Source organism: Oryx dammah, unplaced genomic scaffold (assembly GCF_014754425.2).
Source record: "Oryx dammah isolate SB20612 unplaced genomic scaffold, SCBI_Odam_1.1 HiC_scaffold_2, whole genome shotgun sequence".
Lineage (NCBI taxonomy): Eukaryota > Metazoa > Chordata > Mammalia > Artiodactyla > Bovidae > Oryx > Oryx dammah.
Window position 1 is genome coordinate 83,595,922 of NW_024070186.1, and position 23,842 is coordinate 83,619,763.

At 35.3% G+C, this 23,842-nt stretch overlaps 1 protein-coding gene across 4 annotated transcripts in view; it reads right to left on the minus strand.

The window, feature by feature from the left end:
• The window catches only part of ATP13A3 (ATPase 13A3), a 78,930-nt gene that overhangs the window by 34,464 nt on the left and 20,624 nt on the right, over nt 1–23,842 (minus strand). For 3 of the 4 annotated variants that reach the window (XM_040267610.1, XM_040267636.1, XM_040267616.1), the window contains 18 exons: nt 22,052–22,150; nt 21,415–21,588; nt 20,360–20,542; nt 20,000–20,070; nt 18,150–18,230; nt 16,915–16,984; nt 14,079–14,213; nt 13,334–13,406; nt 10,494–10,625; nt 9,174–9,353; nt 8,866–9,023; nt 8,002–8,190; nt 6,419–6,480; nt 4,153–4,303; nt 1,547–1,663; nt 952–969; nt 468–621; nt 251–371 (listed from right to left, as the gene is read on the minus strand). In XM_040267610.1, coding sequence (XP_040123544.1) covers nt 251–371; nt 468–621; nt 952–969; nt 1,547–1,663; nt 4,153–4,303; nt 6,419–6,480; nt 8,002–8,190; nt 8,866–9,023; nt 9,174–9,353; nt 10,494–10,625; nt 13,334–13,406; nt 14,079–14,213; nt 16,915–16,984; nt 18,150–18,230; nt 20,000–20,070; nt 20,360–20,542; nt 21,415–21,588; nt 22,052–22,102 — 2,120 coding nt within the window. In that variant the 5' untranslated portion in view covers nt 22,103–22,150. The remainder of the gene's footprint in view (nt 1–250; nt 372–467; nt 622–951; nt 970–1,546; nt 1,664–4,152; nt 4,304–6,418; nt 6,481–8,001; nt 8,191–8,865; nt 9,024–9,173; nt 9,354–10,493; nt 10,626–13,333; nt 13,407–14,078; nt 14,214–16,914; nt 16,985–18,149; nt 18,231–19,999; nt 20,071–20,359; nt 20,543–21,414; nt 21,589–22,051; nt 22,151–23,842) is intronic. The other variant, XM_040267625.1, reaches the window with a different exon arrangement.

Sequence of the window (23,842 nt, forward strand, 5' to 3'; positions counted from 1 at the left end):
GTTCCTCGAACATGCCCAACACACAGCAGGCACTCAATAAACATTTAAAAAATTAATTAAAAATAGTTCCAGGGAGTTGTACTTTTATCTCAATTGCCTAAAACACTGAATTATGCTATACATTTGCACATATCCAATAATCATTTACTTAATAAATAATAAATTGAATATAAATGATTGCACAAGACTTTCATAAACATAAATGATGCCTTATTGGAAACTGTAGGCAAAACCATTCATCAACGTGTACCTGCCAACATTCTGCACTTTGTGCCATGTCAGTTTTGACTCCAATTTTCTGTGTGCAAGAGCAATCACACGGAAGCCCTGTTTGGTATAATCTTCCAAAACTTTTTCAAAATCACCAGGAACTTTTAAAAAAGAGAAAACGAAGGTCATTGTTAGAACTGTGATTACCAGCTTACACAAATATCAGAATTTCACTCAAAGCCTTGCTGCTTCCTTACCTGTTTCAGGCTTACAAAGACCAGCAATGACTTCTGGTGCCCCTTTCATGTAGGCATCCATCTTTCTGTCCCCGAGCACCCTGGCCACCACACACATACGTTGCAAAGCAGAGGAAAATGGGAACTGGCGAACAATTCCTATCTCATAAACAGCCTACAGAATTTCAAAAGATGCACAAACCATTCATTATTTTTCAAAGAATTAAAACAGATATACCAGTATATTTCAGTTCAGTTCAGTTCAGTTCAGTCGCTCAGTCGTGTCCGACTCTTTGTGACCCCATGAATTGCAGCACGCCAGGCCTCCCTGTCCACCACCAACTCCTGGAGTTCACTCAAACTCACATCCATCGAGTCAGTGATGCCATCCAGCCATCTCATCCTCTGTCTCCCCCAATCCCTCCCAGCATCATTACTATACCTCAATTTAAAAAAAATATTTTAAAAGATATACTTAGGTAATGAGTAAACATTCTTCACTTACTGGAAGTTCAAACAGCTCCTAAAAAAGAAAAGAAGACAGAAAGAATAAAGTAAAAGTATAGATTAAGTCAATTAACACACTCAAGTGAAAAAAAATTTAACTGCATATCCACAAAAAATTATTGGGAAAACAACACAGAATTTTTGGTATTTCAAAGTCAGGTTTTAAGATTGCTTCTCTACCAGCTCCCATTTCTTAAAAAAGAAAAGTTTATTATTGAGTATTTTAAAACACTCTGCTATCCTAGGAATATTAACATATTAAGTTCTTAAACAAACTAAGAGGTATATATTTAAAAATTAACCTAAAAATAAAGGCTTCCACATATTCTTTTTATTAAATCCTAGGAATACGATACAAACTAAAAGTCTTAACCACCATGCATCTAAATCACAAGGCTCCAAGCTGCTTGGTAAGTAGGAAAGAAAGGAACAGCACTGAGAATTAAATCTCCAGGCATAGTTTCTGATAAATGCAGTAAAGATATTCATATCTGCATCAGAGTTTTTAAAAGGACATGTGATTCCATCTTCCAGCAATATTTTAAAATGAGGAGAAAATGTGAGCACCAAAAGAATTATCAAGCAGTTCATACCATTTCTTGGTTTCCTGCAGGTGCAGATTCAGGAAGCAGCTGTTTTGGAGGACGAACCACAGTTGGCATAATTCGATTATGAAGTGCTGTTTCCTCTTCAGTTGCTTCTTCCAGAATCTGAAAGGAAAATAATCAACACATTGATTCATGAAACTCATAAATTCAACTCACTGGTTCCATTTTAAAATAAAACGTTATGGCTATCTTCAGTTAAGATTTTTTTTTTTTAAAGTAAAACAAAATATAAATAAAGCTAGTTTTAAAGTTCTAGTAACCTGTGGGAGAGGGGAGGCAGAGGTTAGTAGAGAAATAGAGAAAAACTTTTAATATTGCTCCTATAACCAATTAAGTCTAGAGACTAGTTCTGTAAAATATAGAACATCCCTGCAGTTTCAAAAATTTTTAGTCTATCATCCAGAGATTCCTTGCTGCTAACAGAAGAGGATTCAAAATATGCAGAGCTCAGATATGTTTAGCAGAACCACTGGGTCAGGAGCTCACTGAGGTAGGAATTGTAAATTTAGATTTCCAGCTTGTTGTTGTTATTGTTTAGTCACTAAGTCATGTCTGACTCTTTTGCAACCTGATGGACTGTAGGCCCGCCAGGCTCCTGTTATGAGATTTCCCAGGCAAGAGTACTGGAGTGGGTTGCCATTTCCTTCTCCAGGGGATCTTCCTGACCCAGAGATTGAACCCAAGTCTCCTGCATTGGCAGATGAGTTCTTTATCACTGAGCCACCAGGGAAGCCCAGTTTTCCCAGTCTGAACACATCTAATTAAAGCACTATTATGCCAGCTCCTTGAAATTTAATATTAAACTATTTTTGGTGGAAAATTCAATAAAAAAAACTTATACTGAATACACATATATGAATAAGAAACTAATTTCACTCTGTAAGTGAAGGAATCATGAGTGGGAAAATGATGGGGAAGAGAGCTATGCTGAATTAGCCAATTTTACACAATTCTTAAGAAACATTTTAACACCTCTGAAATTGGCATGCATCTCACATGGTATTAATCACTTTAAATAACAGCAGTGCCTAGTTATGTAAAAACATTCCATAGATACTCTGTGGTTAGATCAGATAGCAAAGCATCTCAGAGTCAAAAAAGCATGCTATTTACTATACAAACTGACTTATTTAACCCACTTTTTAAGGGTCACATACAGAGCAATAAATCTACCGAAATCAGCTGGAAAAAAGCTTTAGAAAATGTCAGAGATGAATCAACTATACTTTGTTTTACTCTTTATAAAAGAAGTGGGCCTCTCTTAAGGATTTAAAGTTGATGAGTATTTACTGTGGGCTTTCAGAAGACGGCAGAGAACTTTGGGACTCATCCCCCCTACCCCCACCTTTCAAAATATTAACCAAACACACAGGAAAAGAAATAACACTGTAAAAGTAAACAGAGTAGAACTGAAATACAATGATGGATAATGCAATAAGGAAACAGTAGCCCAGGATAAACACGAAAGGACACAGAGGAGAGGTGGGATCAAACTTATCAATCAGAATAGCTTATCAAAGCAAAAGAAAAAAAAAAAAGTCACAGAGGTCATACTCTATAGAGATATAAACTACAGCCCTCAGAGGAGGAAGGGCTGCTAAAATGAGGGGCAGTATTCCTGGGTACTGCTTGTGCAAGCACTGTGGGAGAGAGTGGGAAAGCAACCAAAAGACTACTACTTCTCTCCTGAACTCAAGGCCTGCTGATGGTGCCCACTACAACAGGCTCCCCCAGGCAGCCTTCCCATTCAGGGAAGACCTTTCCCAGGAAAACCAATATACCAACATACTTCTCAGGACCAAACATACGTATGGGCAAGGAAAAAACCTTGTTGCAGCACCTACCCAGAGTATCAAATCAAACCTTCACTCTCAAATATGAAAGTAGGATGAAGAAATATACTGAAAATCAACAGGAAGATGTTCATGACAGCTCAATTTTTTAAAAAAGTATAAAGGAGAAGATTAAGTATAGGAAGGGGGAAAAAACTGAACCTAGAGAAAATGAAAAATTCAGAAGCAAAAAGGGAACTTTAAAAACAAACTAATACCTGTAAAACAAGAACTGGATGTTGGAAAATACCTACAACCAGAGCAAGCACTCGGAAATTAAAATAATCAATGACAAAACAAAGAAGTGAACAAACAGAAACCTCTGTGAGCATGTGTGTGTGCACATGTGTGTGTTGTGAAGGAGAGAGAGAAAGGACACAGGAAGTAGAACGTGGGGCCTGAAGACACATGACCACTCTATACTTTTTCCCTATGGCCAACAAACTGAGTCACTGAGATCACCTTACTGCTTAGACCTACTGCCTCAAGATATGATCCTGCTTTCTCCAGTAAACATACAACAGGGCCCTGAGCCAGTCCAGGTCTTCCTCTATTAAAGGCTGTTTGAATGAGTCAATTAAACTAAAAACAGAATTTCTACACAACTGTAAATATCTCTCCGGTGACATATCTTTAGAAATTACATAGTTCTTTATATGAGACAGACCAAAATCAAAACAAGTTGAAGAAATAATTCTTCTGCAAGTTAATTTTTACTATTTTCCTGAAGTTAACTGTACTTTAAAACGTTGAACTTACCCATCCGATGGCTTCAAACATTTTCAAATCAAGTGGATCTCCAGAAAGCACTCCTTCAATTTTTGTAAGTGAATGACAAGTAGCCATACAAGCAACAAACTGAGACTTTACCAACATCTCACTGCAAACCTTTTCTTCTGGCAAAAGAAAACTATATAGAAAACGCACTGAATTAGATTCATAAACCCCAAGACTGAAGAGAGTAGTTTAACAGAACTTTTCAGGTTTTATTATTTTTAAAAGTAGAAATTAAATGTTTTCATTTATGTACATATTGCATGTATTCATTTCATTATATATTTTGACATTCAAAAACATTTTCTTCCATGAAAATTATTATACATGAGTAAAATATAGTATTCTCTTAGATTCTAAATAACTAGACCAGATGTACTGGTACAGAAACTACTACTTACTAAATAATAATTAAAACGCTTGCCTATGGACATATGGGAAATTAGAACACAGAAAAAACTCTCTTGCAAAAACATAAAATGACTGTGTAACACACTACCTTTCAAATACAAAACTGAGCTTGTAAGAAAGAAAGGGAAATTTTTAAGTGCCAAAAACAGGGAAAGGACAACCAAAGGGGTGTGACCTTAAACAGATGCTGTGACTATGGGGGAGAAGGAAGAAGGGAGGGGAGCCCTCTCAGTGCCCTAAGGCCTTGGGTTTTAATGACCACACAAGAGCAAGAGACAAAGCCCTGGGCACATGCAAAGTAGGAAGCTGGAACTGAGAGAATCCCTCTCACCAAGACGCTCTTGAAGAACTACAACCCTGGAAAAAGAGAAGATTCACCCAGACTCAAATGCGTAAGTAAGAATAAGCTTATCCCTTTCCCCTCACCCAAAGTTCAAGAAAATAATTAGTATCTATGTAATATTTACTATGTATTGGGCACCAGTCAAAGAACTTTAAATTTACTTGCCTCATCTCATCCTATACCATAGAAAGGTGTTTTACTATCACCATTTTATAGATGAGGAAACTGAAGCAGAAGGGTTTAAGCCACCTGCCAAGCCACAGCACACAGGTGGCAAAGCAAGGGTTCAAACACAAGAGGTCTGGTGTCAGGGCCTGAACTCTAAACCATTAAGCTACTCAGGATGGCATCTGGGTTTGAATATATATGCTACTGTCCAGTCCAGAAATCCCCAAGTTATAAAAGTAACATTAAAGTTTGCCTGGTACTACTGACACTACTTTTGGCCAAGAAAGGTCAAAACTCTCGGGAGAGGCACTCCCACAACACAGCTACAAAGGAGTCTCACAAAAAAATTCCGCTAAGGATGAATCCATAATTTAAAAATGAACCAGGAAATAATTCTCACGACTCAACAGACACGACAAAGACAGAATTAGAATCCCATAAACTGGAGATAATAGAATGGCGATCTGAAAGAATGCAAAGAAGGCATTTTAAAATTATAGACTTCGAAAAAGAACAAGACACCATGGTGGGGAAAGGAGAGAGCCAGATTTGAAAAAAAACCAAATGAAATTTATTATCCAGGATATGGTTAGGATTCCCAGATGGAGAGAAAGAATGGGGGGAAAGCCACAATGGGAATAAAAAGAAGCTGCACACTTTCCAGAATTTATGAAAGAATGAGTCTTTGGAATCAAGAAGCAGAATTAGTCCCACACAAACAAACAGAAAGATCATGGTGAAACTGCAGAAATCAAGCATAAAGAAGTATTTTTTAAACAACAAAGGAGAAAAAAAAATTACTAAAGAAAATTACTTATTTATGGACAGATCTCGTTTATGGGTAGATACACAGGAAGTAAACTATAAAAACATGCAAGGATAACACCACTTCAGAACAATAGCAAGGATAGACAAAGGGATAGGTAAGACGTCAGCAGTATCTGTAATGTTTTAAATCTTTTTGCTTCAGAGATCTGAAACAAATATGGCAAAATGTCAACTGTTTAATCTCAGTAGTGGGTACAGAGCTGTCTGTCATATTATTTTCTATGAGTCTGAATTTTCATATATTAATATATTTATTAAAAATAAACTAATAAAAGACCCTGATGCTGGAAAAGATTGAGGAGAGGAGGAAAAGGGGACAACAGAAGATGAAATGGTTGGATGGCATCATTAACTCAATGCACATGAGTCTGAGCAAACCCCGGGAGATAGTGAAGGACAGGGGAGCCTGGCATGCTGCAGTTCACGGGGTCAAAAAAAGTCAGACATGACTGAGTGACTGAAAACAACAACAATAAATGGTCAAGTCTAGCTAATAATTACCGTGCATTCTCCACTCGTTGAATCCCCCAAAGATCTAAACCATCTTCAGTAAGGGTTCCAGTCTTTAAAAAAAAAAAAAAAAAGCACAGATTTACAAAATCATGAAAAACTATGCCATGTCTACATAATAGAGTGCTATATAGACACAAAATGGAGAAGGAGATGAGCAAGATCTGTGTGTGTGTGCTAACAGAGAATAACTTTCAAGACAAAATTGAGGAAAAGGGTGCAGAACACTCCCTTGGTACAGTTCCTCTGTGTGGGTGGGGTTGGGGGAGATATGTATAGAAATGTATACTTATGTGCTTGTGTTATTAAACAGTGGAAAAATGCGCCACTCAACCTATCACAATAGATGCCAACACAGGAGAGAGAGATTAGGGCATATGGAGCCAAAACAGGGAAGAAGAACAAAGTTAAATGACATCAAGAGGTGTAATCAGCCAAACTCAGGAAATAAATAACCTGGGTTCTCCAATAAGATGACTGGAAAAGAAGGGCAAGAAAAACAATGGTTACCGATTAACTGCAATCGTTGCAATCTGTATTTGGATTACAACTGAAAACAGACTGTAAAGCAGGGAAACCTGAATTATGTACTGGATAATAGGTAATACAGAGGCTGCTAATTCTGTTAAGTGTAATGGTAATGTGTTTTTAAAACATTATTTTATCTTCTAGAGCTACATACTGAAATATACGGATAAAGTAATATAATGTCTAATGCTGCCACCTTCAAAATGAGGGGACAATAAAGTTAAGACTGACAAAATGCTGGTTAACTGTTTAAGTAGGATAATGGGTAAATGACGGTTTATTTCACTTGCATCTTTTTTTCCACTTCTGGGTCTGCTTAAAAACTTTTTAAACATTTCCAAAAAAGATCAAACATAAAAAAAATTTCTGAACAGACTAATTTAATATGAAACAGTCATTAAGTTACGACCTTCTTTTTTTCTTAACAAAATACACCTCACTTTTTTTTTTCTTGATAATAAAGATGATACACAAAAATCAAATGTGTATCATATCAGTTACCCAGAAGAACCTGGTCAAGATTTAGTTCTCTGAACTTTCAGAAAAACTGATCCCACGTGAGGAAAGGAGAACCCTCTGTATTTCAAACAAGTAAAAAAACCTGTTATTTTCACATGAAATTATATAATCAGTGTCCTTTGTAATTTTATAACATATTCAATAAAATCATAGAGCAAACACTAAATGTATATACTTCATAGCAAGAACATTCTAGAAAACATATCTGTATGAAGTCTATTCTGTTAAAAACATGAAAGAGCAAATAAATTTAACTACTACTACAAGGTATAATTCTAGAAGGACTGGTTAATTGCAGATTTGCACAAATAAGCAATATCCAAAGTAATAAAAATTTTTAAAAATGAAAAAATAATATAAAAATGATACAGATGCCAAGTAAGTTTAAAAAAAAGGAAAATTAGAAAAACATTTCTTTTAAAATGTGTGCAAATTAGTTGATAAAGAACACAGAAACCATTAATCTAAATACTTCAGCTTTACAAAACTACAGAGGGATTTAAGAATGATTATGAAACTGAACCAACCTTGTCAAAGCAAACAAGATTCAGCTGTCCACAGATGTTGATCCTCTGGGGACTGATACAGAAAATCCCCACTTTCTTCAGTCTTCTTTGGGCATACACAATGCCAGCGGTCATTGCAGCAGGAAGCGCAGGCGGCACAGTGATTGTAATGATATCGAGAGACTCGATGATTATATCCCCAACTTCAACCTACAGTTAACATAAAAATAAATTTCAGACCCTCTACTATTAAATATTTATTAATCCAATGATTATTTCTTTAATTATATATATATATATTAAGCACATAGACATTCATCTATTAATTATTTATAATTTTTTACCCCTTTAGAGATGCTGCAAAATAGAAAGCTCAATGAATCGTCAGTGGGCTGTGAAATGAGAGCTATTATTTTTTTTAAATTCCTACTTTAATAGCCCCATATACTTCATACACTGCATACTTCAAAGTAAACATTTTTAGATATTGACTCTTACTACTATCAGAGTCTTTACAAGGGATAGAAAAAAGAAATCTAACAAGGTCCCTTAGAAATATCTTCAATTCAGTAATCACCAATAATTTTAATGCTGTATATAATAGAGGTTAAAAAAAGAAAAAAGAATAAAGCTTTTGGTGAGTATGTGATCACTCCTCCCTTAAGTCACAAGAAAGCAAATAAAAGACGATCTAAACCTGATAAAAACTTTCTGCTATGATGGTGATGTACATCTGTTCTTCCTAACATAATAGCTACAAGTCTCATATGGCTCTAAGTTAAATTAAGATTTCAATTTTCCAGTCTCGCTAGACACATCTCAAATCCTTAATAGCCATGTGATAATTAAGAATCAAACTCTATTAAGGGTTTCCCACATACATACCTCATTTAAAATGTTATTGATAATAGTGTAGATAAACCCAATTGCAGCCACACCCACTAGACACAGCAGAAATAAGTAGGCATCTCTGTAGAGTTTAAAATCAGTTGGTTTGGGATACAATATGGAGCGAACAAGCTGTCCTTTGGAAGTACTAAATCCTTTTTTTAAAAACAAAGGAAAGAAGAAAATGATTCTATAGTAACTCTATAAGAAAATGATAATTATCTCTCAAAATAGAATCTCTCTTTAAACATGCAATAAGCATCAAATGTGCTAAACCATTCAAGAAAAGATTAAGTATTTTCTACCTGTTCTAACTACTATGGCTTTGACAAGTTCTCCAGTGTAGAAACGAGTCTGAATAACAGTTGTCCCACAAAACAAAGTATGTCGTCTATGTGTTTCTGGACTATATAATTCATCTCTCGTTCCTTTCATGTCCACTGAAGGATTTGGCAAATTAGTTTTTGTCACTGGAACACTTTCTCCTTTTAAAAAAAAAAATTCATAAATTAAAGCATAGAAATCAGTATCAAACACACAAATCTTGAGTTGTTACATTTACTCAATGTTAAATACTGTTGACAACAGTTATTAAAAGTTCTCAAATGTGAATAATACAGCTTAATCAATCAGCCTTTTGTCTTCCAGTTTCCTTACCCAGAAATAGCAAATCTTGTCTTCCACAGTATTTCTTGAAAGTCATCTGTGACCCAAAGGTAATCACTTGGAAATAATTACATCACGTTCATAAGAAGATAAAGTTGTTGTCATCACCACAGCACCTGTTCCGTGATCACCACGGCACCCCTGAGAACTAACCTGGGAAGCACTCTGCAACCCCAAGAACACACAGCATATGAAGATCCAGTCCTAACCTCCCTCACCTCCCAACAGCCCCCCAACACACACACACACACACACACACACACACACACACACAGGAAGAGAACAGACATCTGAGCAAACAGGAGTAGGGTAATCCTCTAACAGTAACAAACAGACAAACATTTTACTGCTACAATGTTATGTTCTGTAGCATCCACACTTCTTGTGGGCAACAAGTGTGCAGGAATGTTTATGTGCATGAATGTGTTTTAAGACAGACTCTTAACAGTTCAAAAATGTATTATATAAGAATCACTTTCTTGCCAGATTGACTATGACAATTAAAAGAGTCATATGATAAAAAGGTATACAGCTCCACCTCTAGATTCTGAATTTCCAAAGGGAAGTTATTTTGAAGTCTACTTCTCCCCCAATTTAACAAAAATATCAACTCTCTTATTCCTACATTTTGCGCATCAAAGTGAACAGCAATAAATATGCTGTGGGGAAAGAACTTTTTTCCTAGTCCCTTCCTATAAAGCATTTCCTCCTGTCAGAAGAATGCACAGAAGCTGGACAAGAGATGTGAGCACCAGCATTATACTTTAGTATTACAGCTGAGTATAATGCAGGATTTGGTTCCCTCAAAAATAGGAAACTTCAATATCTATTACATGACGTTTGTGAGTAAAGGATACAAACTGCATAGTTAATGCTGATACAAGCTTAATCAGTGACTACTTAGTCCTAACATCATTATAAGCAACTCAGCTGGTTTTTACTCATTTAATTTAGTTTACCTGTTAACATGCTTTCATTTACAATGCAAGTACCATTAATAAGCACTGCATCACAAGGCATGACTGTCCCATTTAATGGAATGACCATGACATCTCCCGGCACAAGGTCTGTAGAAAAGATCTCTTCTATTTCTGAATTTAAGGAAAGAAAAAGAAAGAAGGGTCTGAAAAGAGTATTCTTTAACTTGTAATAAAAATACAACAAACTATAGATCTATCCAAAGGTCACCTGATCTCAGTAAGACATTAAAAATATAATGGAGTTAAATAAGAAAATTTCAATAGATGAGGAATACTGACAAATAAAATTATTATTCCTTAAGCTAACAGAGCACAGTGTCCTATAATGTGTCAGCTAGTTTGTCCCAGGATAGTACGCCAAGTGCACACAGTTAATGCCAAGCCCCCTCTAAGCTAACAGATGGGTGGATTTCAATAGTGGATGGTCAGCCTTAACTATCAGCCCTGTGAGCTAAACAGGCAGTTAAGTCCACCCAAGACACCCCCCTGCAACAGGTACACAATCTCCGATTTCTATAATCCCTTGGAAACAGAGAAAAGCACTGAAATTTTAACACTTTCTTTTCTAACAGCATTCTTTTCCTTATGGCTACTATTTATAATCTATATTGTTTGTCTTCTCAATATTCCTAAAACAGTTCCAAAATATCTTAGATATTATTTCAAATAAATGTATAAAATAAAACTATCATATATAGTTCATTATTTCCTTAGAAATTTATGTATTATATTCAAGTTAGTTAAACACTTCTTTCAAGATCTTCTCACGTAAAAGGTGGCTTATATTTCGGCATTCTTTTTTCCCCTACCCCTAGATTTTATTAAACTATGCTTAGAAGAGACTTACACTAGTTTCTAAGCAAAGATGGATGAGGAGAAAACTACTGTTTGTGATATTGGCCCTTAGGACAAATATTCTTTTCTTTCTAAAAAAAAAAAATGGTATAAGTAGTTTACTAAGCTAAGAGCAAAGAATTCTAAGTTATTTAGCATGTATTAAGTGTAATACTCTTCATTTCTTAATATGATCCTTTATTTTAAAAACTTGACTCAATACCCTCATGCCACTTGAAATTCTAACCCTTAAGTATATGGGGAATCTAAGTATCAATGATCTGTTGGACTATTGAGGGGGTAAGGAAGAAATACATTGAGAGACGCCCAGCATCTTTGGCAATGGCAGAGTGGGAAGGGGAGGAACACCAATAAACCACACATCTTAAGACTGCAGCTAGGAAAGGTGATATTATCAGCTAAAGTAGCAAGTGACCAAGAAGCGCAAAGAAGAAAACAACCTGCTGGCTAACTTGGGTTCACACTTGGATGTGGGATACCAAGTCGAAGAGAATGCACACTGATTTGGTTTTCCTGATAAATCAAAGAGGCTGCTGTCTCCAAGACCCATGATGCTGAGCTGCCTCCCCTGTATCCTTAACCTCTTCCATATCTCACCAGACAAACCAATGTGTCCAAAACATTATCCTTCCCTACAATTCTGCTTCTCCTCCAGTGTTCCCTATTTAATTAAATGACACCAACATCCATCCCCCGCCAGCCTGACAGTACTCTATTAGCAAATCTTGTTCAATGCCCATATTTAAGTATCTTTCAAAGCCATCTCTCCACCCTCCATCTCCACAACCCTCACACTGATTCATTTCATGCCTTCAATATTACTTCCTTCTAAATAAGTTTGAACATGCAATCAGAAGGATTTTTTCAAATAGGCAAATATGATCATATCACTCTGCTGCTTAAAACCCTTCAATGTCTTTCCATTGCCTTTTGGGAGAGTCCAAATTCCTTCACAAGCCTTAAAAGACTGTCTACCCTCTAATTGCTGCATCTGCCACACTGAATTTCTTCTAGTTATTGCAATGAACAAATGAACTCTCTTTAATTTCCAGGTCTTTGGGCACTAGAACCCTCTTATTTCCCTCTCTCAGTTCAGTTCAGTCGCTCAGTCGTGTCCGACTCTTTGTGACCCCATGAATTGCAGCACGCCAGGCCTCCCTGTCCATCACCAACTCCCAGAATCCACTCAAACTCACGTCCATCGAAGTCAGTGATGCCATCAAGCCATCTCATCCTCTGTTGTCCCCTTCTCCTCCTGCCCCCAATCCCTCCCAGCATCAGTCTTTTCCAATCAGTCAACTCTTTGCATGAGGTGGCCAAAGTACTGGAGTTTCAGCTTTAGCATCATTCCTTCCAAAGAACACCCAGGGCTGATCTCCTTTAGCATGGACTGGTTGGATCTCCTTGCAGTCCAAGGGACTCTCAAGAGTCTTCTCCAACACCACAGTTCAAAAGCATCAATTCTTCGGCAGTCAGCTTTCTTCACAGTCCAACTCTCACATCACCCCTGCCCTATCACTTTCTCACCTATACTTTATCTGGCTAATTCAATCACTTAAAATATACCTGTTCAAAGCAGCCGTCCTCTATTAGAAAGATGCCTATATAGAAGACACCTATATTAAATGAACTCTAATATCTAAGTTCCTTGAACTCTCCCTATCATTTATCACACTTCATTGTTCTGTTTATCATCTGTCTTTCCAACTGGACTGAAGTTCAATGATGGCAAGGACTATGTCCATCCTGAGAGCCTAGTAGAGTAGCTGTCACATTACAGAAAAAAAAAATTTCACATAAATGAATGAACTTGATACAGAGACCTGACTATAAATCCAAACACACATTTTTGTTTCTTATGGAACTACGTGTATATGCATAATATACTGGGCTTGCTTCACACATTAGTGCACAGTGGATATCTTTTTCTATTTACTTTTCTAAGAGTAAACTGAAGTACTTACCTTCATTTACTCTGCAAACTGAAACTCTCACAGTACTGTGAGCCGCCACCATATCATGTAACATAATATATTGCTGAATCAGAGGAAAAAAATTTTGAACTCATTAATATAAACTCATTCTTCAATCTATTAGAAAGCAAGGGTAATATAAACTAAGATAAACTAATATATAGTGGTAAAGAACCCGCTTGCAATGCAGGAGATGCAAGACTCGGGTTCGATACTTGGGTCAGGAACACCCCCTGGAGGAGGAAACGGCAACCCATTCCAGTATTCTTGCAGATGATCCCATGGACAGGAGTCTGGTGGGCTACAGTCCATGGGGCGCAAAGAGTCAGACATGACTGAAGTGACTTAGCACACAAGCTAATATAATAAACACATATTACTCTACCTTTAAAAAAGTCACGACCAAAAGATTCAAAGATCAATGTTTCAGCCCCAAACAAAATAAGAAGCACTTTAACAAGACAGCCCTAAAAACAGGAGATTCAGCCCTCCAGTATTCCAGTCCAAGATAAGCAACTAGAGACCCCTACAGTCCCAAAGCAATCAAGTGATACTCTGACTTTAAAAAGCATCTGCCTTCCCCCACCTCTAAAAGAGGGCAAAGGAGTACATATTCACATAACTAAAAGAAAAACTGTATCAAGAACGTGCTTTATACCAAATATCATTCTGCACACCTTATGTGTTATTACAAAGTACAAATACAGTTGTGAAAACCCTAATAAATTGGACTCACCTTTCTAATAGCATACAGGGAGCTTATAATTGATACTACAGACATAATCACAATGGCTATAGCATAGTAATAGTATTCATCTGTGCACCAGAGTATAACACTGAACAACTGGAAAATGTAAAATGGGTTGAGAACCTAAAAAACAAAATTTTTAAGTCAAATTGAATGAGATATTTAAAACCATACAGATTTAAGAAATAACTAACAAGATATTACCCTATAGTACCCTAGGGCAACATGTAACTAACTACCCAAAGAGTAGAGCAAGATACTACCTTTTTAGAAAAGAATCATCAAACTACTAGAATTTGACTAAATAAACTTAACTGAAATTGAGAGCATCCAATTAGATTGATACCAAACCCAAATACAGATTCAGCTAGAAACAGCCAAAATGTGTAAATTTAGCTGTTCTTCACTTTGCCTTAGCAATAAAACACATTTACTTTCAATAATTACTGTGCTGCCAAAGAGTACAAAATGTTTAACCAAATGGAACAAACATTTACTTATTATGAACCTGAAACACTAATTTACCTATAAGTCAAAAGTTCGCTGAAGTCCAAAGAGAAGGCAAATATGAGATAAGTTACAATGCTTTGCTTTCTCTAAGGAAATAAATGAGGATTAAAACCTGAATGGAAAAAAAAAGATAAGGAGTCCTGCTAAACACAAGAAGCAGAAAAAACCTACAAAAATAAAACCCAAAACAATTAGTGACAGAATCACCAATAGTGATAATTACCTTAAATATAAATGGATTAAATGCACCAACCAAAAAACATAGGCTGGCTGGGTGGATGAAAACATGTGCATGTGTGCACTTCCACACTTATTATTTTAGTGACTTAAAAAAAAATTTGAATGAGGTTTGAAATTTCTAATCCAATTCTGAGAACATAAATACTGAAAAAAAAAAAACCCAGGAAATTAACATGTGATACAGTATTATTAATAAAAGCACAGATTTTGTTCAAATTTCACAAAATTTTATGTTACTGTCCATTCTTCTGTTTTCATACCTTATTCAAGACTCCATATTGTATTTAGTTGCACTAAGCAGCTTTGGTTGCATGCAACGAATTCTGATAAATTCTCTTTTCGTTTTTATTCTATTACAAATATTTTCTAATCTTCCTTATTATGGCTTCTTACATACACCCACCATTTAAACATGGACGTTCAATTTCCAAATACATGAGGCCTTCAAAATGTCTTTCGATATTAATTTCTCATTTAAGTCCTATCTTCTCTGCAATCACCTTCTGAGTTTTTCCAGCCTTTTACCTTTATTGAGGCTTTCAATTTAGTCAAAGATCTCTAACGGCAAATGTCACATAGCACTTGAAAGTATGTGTGTTATTTTCAAGTATATTTTGATACTGATTTCTAACATAATTCCACAGTGATAAAGAGAACAGACTGTGTGATTTCAACACCTTTAGACCATGAAATTTTTCCACCTTGTTTTATGTCCCTGGATGTGTTCCAGAGTCTTCTGGTTTATAGTCTGTGGGAACTCGTATAGAATTTGTGTTCTGCTGTTATGTGAAAATTATATAAATCTTAATTATTACTATGTTGAATTGGTTCATACTGCTTTTTAGGTCTACTACATCTTTCTACTTTTCTGTCTATTTATTCTTTTAATTTTTGAGAGTTTGGTATTGAAACTCCAATTAAAAACCTTAATTTACTTAAAAAAAGAATTGTAATGTATAATGGAACTATATCTAACCTTCTTCTACATTTTCCAAGTCTCCTGTAAATGTGTTATCATACTTTCATAATCTAAAAAAAATTTAAAAGATGTTTGCATTTGATTTGGCCAATAAAAAACCAATTGGCAGGTTTACTTCAAAAAAAAAAAAAAAAAGGAGTCCTGCTAAAGACTTTGACTACCCAAATTTTATAGTATTTTTATCAATTTCATTAATAATCTCCAATATCTTAAAATTGATGTTTCTGTACTTTTCAAAGCACTTTTACATACATAATCCTATTTTACTTCAAAATCAAATGAGGCCATTAAAGGATTTACTACAATTTTACCAATACAAGAGCAGCAGAGAGAAAGGTCTTCTAATGATCAGAGCTAGTTACTGATGGAGTCATGTTACAAGCCAGTCTTTCTAATTCCGACTCCTTACATGTTGCTGTGCTCTAAAGCTCCATTACATAGCTACTCTCAAGAAATGATGGAAGGCAATCTAACTTCTACTCAAAGTATTGACCCAGTACAGCTAATTCTGATCTTTAGCTCCAAATCAGAAAGAAGCCTGGAGAGCCCAACTCTCCTAGGCAAAGCCACTTTCTTTCTTTACATGCCGCAACACTTTACTTACACCTCCTCTATGGCTCTTACAAACTGAAGTCCCTACGGTAACTACTGACATGTATTCCCCCTAGGCTAAAGTGCAAATTCTTCACTGTCACTCATCATGTTATGTTTTTATTGCAAACATCTGGCATGATGCCTAGTCATTAAGAGTGTACCACATGAAGAAAACATGATAAAGTATTTTTAAAATCGGGGGGGAGGGGGGAAGACAGAGGTACACATCTGCAAAATAGGCCAAGGTTTAGATGCACAACTTCATGAGAATAAGAAAAAAATCTACAGACAAGAAAAGCAAAACAATCAGACAAAATAAAAAAGTAATCATGCCCCCAAATTACTGATCTACTGGAGAAAGATCTTTCTGATCTTCCAAGGAAAAAAATAAGCAAAGACAAGTTAGGAAACAAACATGAATATCTTATTACTTAAATCCTGGCTCTTCTCAATTGACAAACTTATTGATCATAAATGTTAAGACAGGTACAATTGTCTTACCTCTTTAACCAGGAGCTTAAAAACTGAAGGCACTTTCACAGCAATTTCATTTACTCCATAAAGCAATTTTCTATAACAGGAAAATATAATAACAATAATATTACATTATACTGTATTATAACAGTACAATTTACGGAAGGCACTACATTAGATAAGGCTCAAAACACCAACTGCTCCTAAATTCTGGAACTTAAACATTCGTTTTTCTAAACAGTTGTCTTCAACAATTTAAATTCTCTATCTACAGTATTTAAATCAATATAGTCAATATTGGATAACTACACTGTTATTATTTTATCTTTTATGTGACAAGTACCTCTCCCACTAAACTACAATAAACCATATCAGCAAAAGATTTTCTTTTCCACCCATAAACACAATACAGCTCAACAATTCTGAAATGCAATTAATTTTTTCAAGAGACTACATAAGTAATTTGAGGTGTCCTATACTATTTTTCTAATAATATTGCATTAAAAACGTTTATTTCAAAACAGTATATATTTTGTGCCTTTTTTTTAATGCTTAAGAAAAGTTGCTTAAAATCTTCCACTTAAATTCCTTATAAGAGTACTTTCTAGATGATAAATTAATTCTCGTGCTCTATGAAGCATAAGTCTGATTGAATGAATTTATACTGTAACCCTTTAAAAGAACATGTTACAGGAGTACAAGAAAATTCTAATTTAACTTGAAAACGGCATTATCTTTACAATACATAATACACTAGTATACTTTTATACCTTAGCAAAGAATAACACTATAAAAAAGATATGATCTTCCAATTTACAAATTTTCATTTTAGTAAATCTGAGCTCATGCTTACAATTCCCAGTATTTCAGTAAATCGAAGATGCTATCAATTGTAAGACATTCCATGATTTTATGCACTATCAAGAATGATTAAAATGCTGTCAAGTAAAGGGTGACACTTCACCCACTGTATGACACACCCTCCTTATAGAGATGTTAAAACGTAGGAAAGCGTGCACCTTAGAAATGATGAAATACTGTATATTTTCAGGGATATTCATTTCAAAATCGGCTTCAACACTTTTATAATTCTTAAACTGAAGAGTCTCACCCAAATAAAATATCAAGAAGCTGTCAAATACTATGTTATAATATTTAAATAATTGTTAACATTAAAACTATATGGTAAAAGGGTAAACTATATATACTACTTTATTTCGGAATTTTGATAATAGATCTGACTTTAGTTGGATAAAGATTACCTGTAGGCATGCATCCCCTTTGTCAGTCCTGCACTATGCTTTTCATAAATTGACGTACAAGAAACACCTTCATCCAGTCCCCTAAATAAATCCAAAGTTTTTACTTTAAACAAAGTTTAAAATATCCAAATTTCTTAATGCCTTAATCAGAAATTTTTCTCTATTTCTGATTTTAAAGTGTGATTTCCTTAAAAATAGAAACCCCTAACAAAAACTGAGACAACTGATGAGAATTTTTAAATCTTTACTTCCTAAGATAAACAGTAATAAAAGGCCTAAATCTCAAATGTGCCAACTTCTAAGCTGTACAATGTATCTATCACGGGATAAGATTATATAACAATATTATTATCCTTTAAGTCTGTGCCAAAGCTGTAACAGTTAATAACCAAAAATATTAAAGGTAAAGTACAACTAACTTGAGTGTTTCAAACTTTACTTTTTATCCAGTTTCCCTTCTTAAATGTTGAAGCTTCACACTACTGAGTCCTACTCAGTTATTTTTCTTTCTACAAAAAGCATCAATCTGAATTCTTCTCTCATCTAAGGAGAAGTGAAAAATCCGTCTAAGTCACAGGCAATGTCTAAAATCTGTAATGATTAAAACTGGGATTCGACTAACATACCTGCTTTCCTCTCAAGGCTTATTTTAACTGAGATACTATTCCCAAAAACTCTGTAGAGAATCTAACACATCATTTAACTCCAATCTTTTTCTACTTTTTCCAAAAGAAAAAACAAGCTCCCTAATTAACTGCTATCATTGGAATAAGTTTAAATCCTACAAGTTGCTATGGTTGGCAAAGGCTACACAGCAAACATGTTTGCTATTTTCCCCCAGGGCACTCCAAGTCAAAAATTTTTTAAGAACAAAATGACAGTTCACTGGCAGTATTCTCTAAAAAATAAGCAATGGTTCTTAACTAGAAATGGTCTTCACAACTAGGCAGGTGGAACTCCTCTGCTCCATTCCATAATATTCCAATTCTTCAGGAATATCAGCAATATTCTTTAGAATTATCTAATTCTTTAGGAAATGTCTTAGGGAAAAAGTCCAAGCATGAATATTTTAAATGTTCATAAGGTGATTCTCTTTTTACTGCTAATATTAAGAATTCCTTTGCCACTCTCAAGCAAGGATAATTAATGGGTATTTACGATAATCACTTTAACAGCAATAAAAATAGAATCCTAAAGGAGTTCCCTAGTGGCCTAATGGTTAGGGTTTTGCGCTTTCACTGCTATGACCCAGGTTCAATCCTTGGTGAGGGAAGTGAGACCCCACAAGTTGTATGGTGCAACCAAAAATAAATAAATAAAATCCTAGTAAATTCAGTCCTGATGTAACTTGAAGTCTCCATAAAAATCAAATTTTAAGGAATTATTCCAATTTGTCCTACCCAAGGCTTAACACATTTGACCATGTCCCATCTTTATCCACATATGAAAGTTAAATTTAATGTTTGTCTATTACTCCATCCCTCAAATACTGAATACAAATGGATGAAATCATCAGCAAATTGAGAGGTGATAATTCAGATACTCTGGCAGGCTAAGAGGTATACTCAAAATTTACTCTGAGATGAATCCTCCAAAAGAAAAGGACTCGGACTGGATTTTGGGAGCATGGTGCTTCTAACTTTTGTGTCAATTTTGCCAGGATACAACTTGCAGATGGGGTTTATTCTAAACTGGTTACTGAATATTACTGAGTATTCAAACACCACCAGGGAGTTATTAAAATTAAGTGAAGGGAAATCTTCCATCTTATATAACACTAAAATGAATTATTTTCTATCTAAAACATAATCAAGACACTCATACAATCCAAACAAAAGAAGAATACTTACTTTAAGAAATCAAAATTGTGAAGGGTATCATTCCAGAAGTATTTCATACTATGGTGGGTGAAATAGCGAATCTGTAGAACATATAAAAAGGTTACATCAAAAAGCATTATCATCACTTGTTAATAATTAAGTTTACTAACACAAATTTAGCATATAACTATTAAAATTAAAGCAGTCACATGTGACATAATCTATTTCTTCTAGTAAAAATTTAAACTATTTACGTATAGTGATAAACAGGTATTTTATATGCATATAGTTTTATCTTAAAAATAAGTACAAAATTATAGACTATCTACCGTAGCATAAAATGTAACAATTCCAGTTTTTAAAGAAACATTGAGAATGAGATCACAATACCTGTTGTGACTGAGGCTGTGAGTATTTATTCATCTCAAGCCTATTCTCTTCAGCCAGATTTTCAGTTAAGTGAACTGCATGGCCATTTGAAACTTTATTAACCAGAGATTTTGAACTTGAAAATGGGGGAGTTTCTAGAGAAAGGAAGCGAATTTTTGCACAAAACCACGTTCTGAATTCATCCTTCAAAGAGAAAGGAATAAGGGTAAAGAGTCAATTATATATTATATAACCATATATACAGTTTCCATTTTTTACATGATATATTATTTATTAATACTAATCTCTAAATGAGAAAGTGTCACTTTCTACTCACTAAATGTTAAACCATTTCATGAAGATGCATAAATTCAAACATAAAGTGTTCTTGATCGCTTACCATTTTATATACGTCATTCTTCACTGATAGAGGATCTCATAAAAGATTATGAGTAATTTCTTGATTTAATCCATCTACATACTGAGACTAGGTATTAAAACCTCTTATAAAATGCTTCCAAGTAGGATTACAAAACAAAACCTGGGGAGTAGCAGCACTGCATAGTAGAAGGGATCTGGGATATAGTCCTTTCGGGTAACCTTGACAGACCAGCCATCTATCTAATCTCTCAGTGCATCAAGAGCTATAAAAGAGGGTAGATTTGAGTGGCTCAGATAGTAAAGAATCTACCTGCAATGCAGGAGAACTAGGTTCCATTCCTGGGTCGGGAAGATCTCCTGGAGAAGGGAATGGCTACTCACCCAGTATTCTTGCCTGAAGAAGCCCATGGACAGAGGAGAGCCTAGTGGACTACAGTTTATGGGTTCACGAGGGGTCAGACATGACTGAGTGACTAACACTTTCACTTTTTTTTTTCACTTTCAAGATTCCTTTAAACTCAAATCACTGGGATATTAGTCACTTGGAACACGGATGCTTTAGAAATACCAGGATTAGTATTTCTCATTGTATCCTAGCAATGATGTTCTCATCATATTTTATTTTGAACAGAACACACATAAACACATCATTTTACCCCACAAATAATCCACTACAAGGAATCATGTGGACTTACAGTAGTCCTCAGCAGCACCACTTCACAGTCTTTGATTGCAGCTCTCACACAGGTCACCTTCACCCGCCACTCGGGCATCCAATAGAGGAGCAGGAGAAGAAAGCCGCCGGTACACACCACTCCAAGAGAAACGATGGCAAGCTTCCAGCGACACAAATTATAGCCATAAATCTCCTGCATGGACACAGTGATTAATAATCACATATCAAATGTTATGAGAGTTCCAACGTAACAACCCTATCTTTCCTCTACATACACCACCAAGAAAGAGTTAAGAGTTTTACTAAGCTGATTTTAAACTTTCTTATAAAGGAAAAATTAGAAATTTTGCATTTAGGACTATATATAAGCATTAGCTAACATAACTTCTTAAGTTATATCAAATGAAAAAACATTTTCCTCTGAGTTTTAACAGTTCACAAGTGAAACAGGAGGCACACTAGAACCATACAAGAACCATACTAATACCAGAGGTATTACATAATCCCAATTCAAAAACACAGCCAGAAGGAAAAAAACCACATTGACTTAACTGCTGTTTTATTTTACTTTATTTTAGTGTTTTTTTAAAGGTACTTTTCTACTTCCCTAGAAAAATAAACTCACACTTCACAAGTAAATTGTAAAAGCTGGTTACCATTTCATCTTCCTGACCCTGGTTGATAATCTTTCTTTCTTCTTTGTCCATATCTACAGTGGTTAGAAAGGTCGTGTGCTTCAGAACAATTGAAGATAACTGAGGAAAAGAGGAACAAACATCTTAGTAGATTATAGTATCTTATAGTAACTGCATACTATCAGACTTCTTGTTTGGATAAAAGTTTAACTGATATTTAAGTAATCACTAAAGTGCTAACTGATTCTCGTAACATTTTCAATGGTGTGCCAATTCTTGAAACTGAATGACTTACTACTATCATAAAATTTGATATATTTCACTAATTAATTTATACTAGCACTAGCCTTGCTGCAAAGTCATTTAAATTCTAAGACAAATTACAGAATTTTCCTTTTTCACTCTCCAGACTCATCTACTGAGCACCTATCACATGTATGGCAATCCCTGGCCAAGGGTCAATCTCTAATGCACGTGGACCCCTACTGGAGACCACCCTGATTCCAAGTCCACTGAGTAATCTTATTGTTCCTGACTACCCATGATGCTCATTTCTAGGAGAAACTTTATTGAGCTCATTGACAAAAAAAATCTCCTGTATTAAAAAAAGATTAAATTCAAACATTAAAGAGAGCTGCAAAATGTAAAACAATGCAGGTTTTCTTGCCTTTTTTTTTGGATTCTGGAAAATATATATATTTATTTGGGAAAATGTACTTATGTATTACTGCTTTAGTAAGTTAGTATTCTTAAAGCTCTATGTGGCAATAACAGATAAAACCCACATAAAATCTTCTTAGAGTTCACAGAAATTTTCAAGAATGTAAAAAGGTCTGAGCCCTGAGGTGGATGAATTTGAGAGCCACTGCTTTTGACCTCTGCAGAACACAGTGCAGATGTTACAATGTTACAGTGCAAATCCCTCATTCCAGATGCCACGCCTCCACTCATCTACCTGGTGGACAGCACAATCCTGACACGTGGCTGGTACTCAAAAAATACTTCCTGAGGGACCTGATAAAGAATTTAGCTATATAATGTTTATCTGATATGAATTAATAGCAAAGTAAACCAACTGCAGAATTTTAACTTAATCCCCCACATCAGACTACTGAAATCTCCTGATTTATGTCATCAAGAAAATGACCAATAAAAAACACTGATGTGTCCTGAATGGGCACTCAAAGTTTCTCTACCTTGTGGTAGCCCTGAAGACAGGGTCAGAAGTTAAGTAGAGTCAGGGCTTTCCACAGAAATAAAATGCAAGAATTTGATGACAAACACATACACAGACACACACACAATATACATTGGACTTGGTGCCATCTTGGAAAAGAAGCCTCAGAGTTATCCTGTTTTTCAGAGGAAAACAAGTCACATTATCATACAAAACCTTTTAGGTAGTTTAGTGACAATTTCTTCTCACACTAGGGTGTGTTGCAGCCCTAAAAAAGTACAGTACTAGAGTCATCCCACCAATGTAAGCTTGTCCCATCAAATCAATATGACCTGAGGTAGCAGTTGTTCTCAAGGGCTATACACCTGATGCCATAGATTACATGCAGAATGAGCAAATCCAACCTCTTTCCATGCAGAAAAGGTCAGCTGTTGCTGCCTGAGCCTGTAAGGTTTAGTCCAATCCTGCAAGGTTTCAAACGTACACATGCCTACCTTCAAAGCTTAAGGCAAAGGAACTCTGCTCTGACACTGTCCCCACTAAAGAATCCAATCTGGGGTTCTTACCCTTTAATCTGTGCTCCTTCCTTAAATCCTGGCCTGAATCTCAGGATCATCACTCAGGATTTCCCAGAG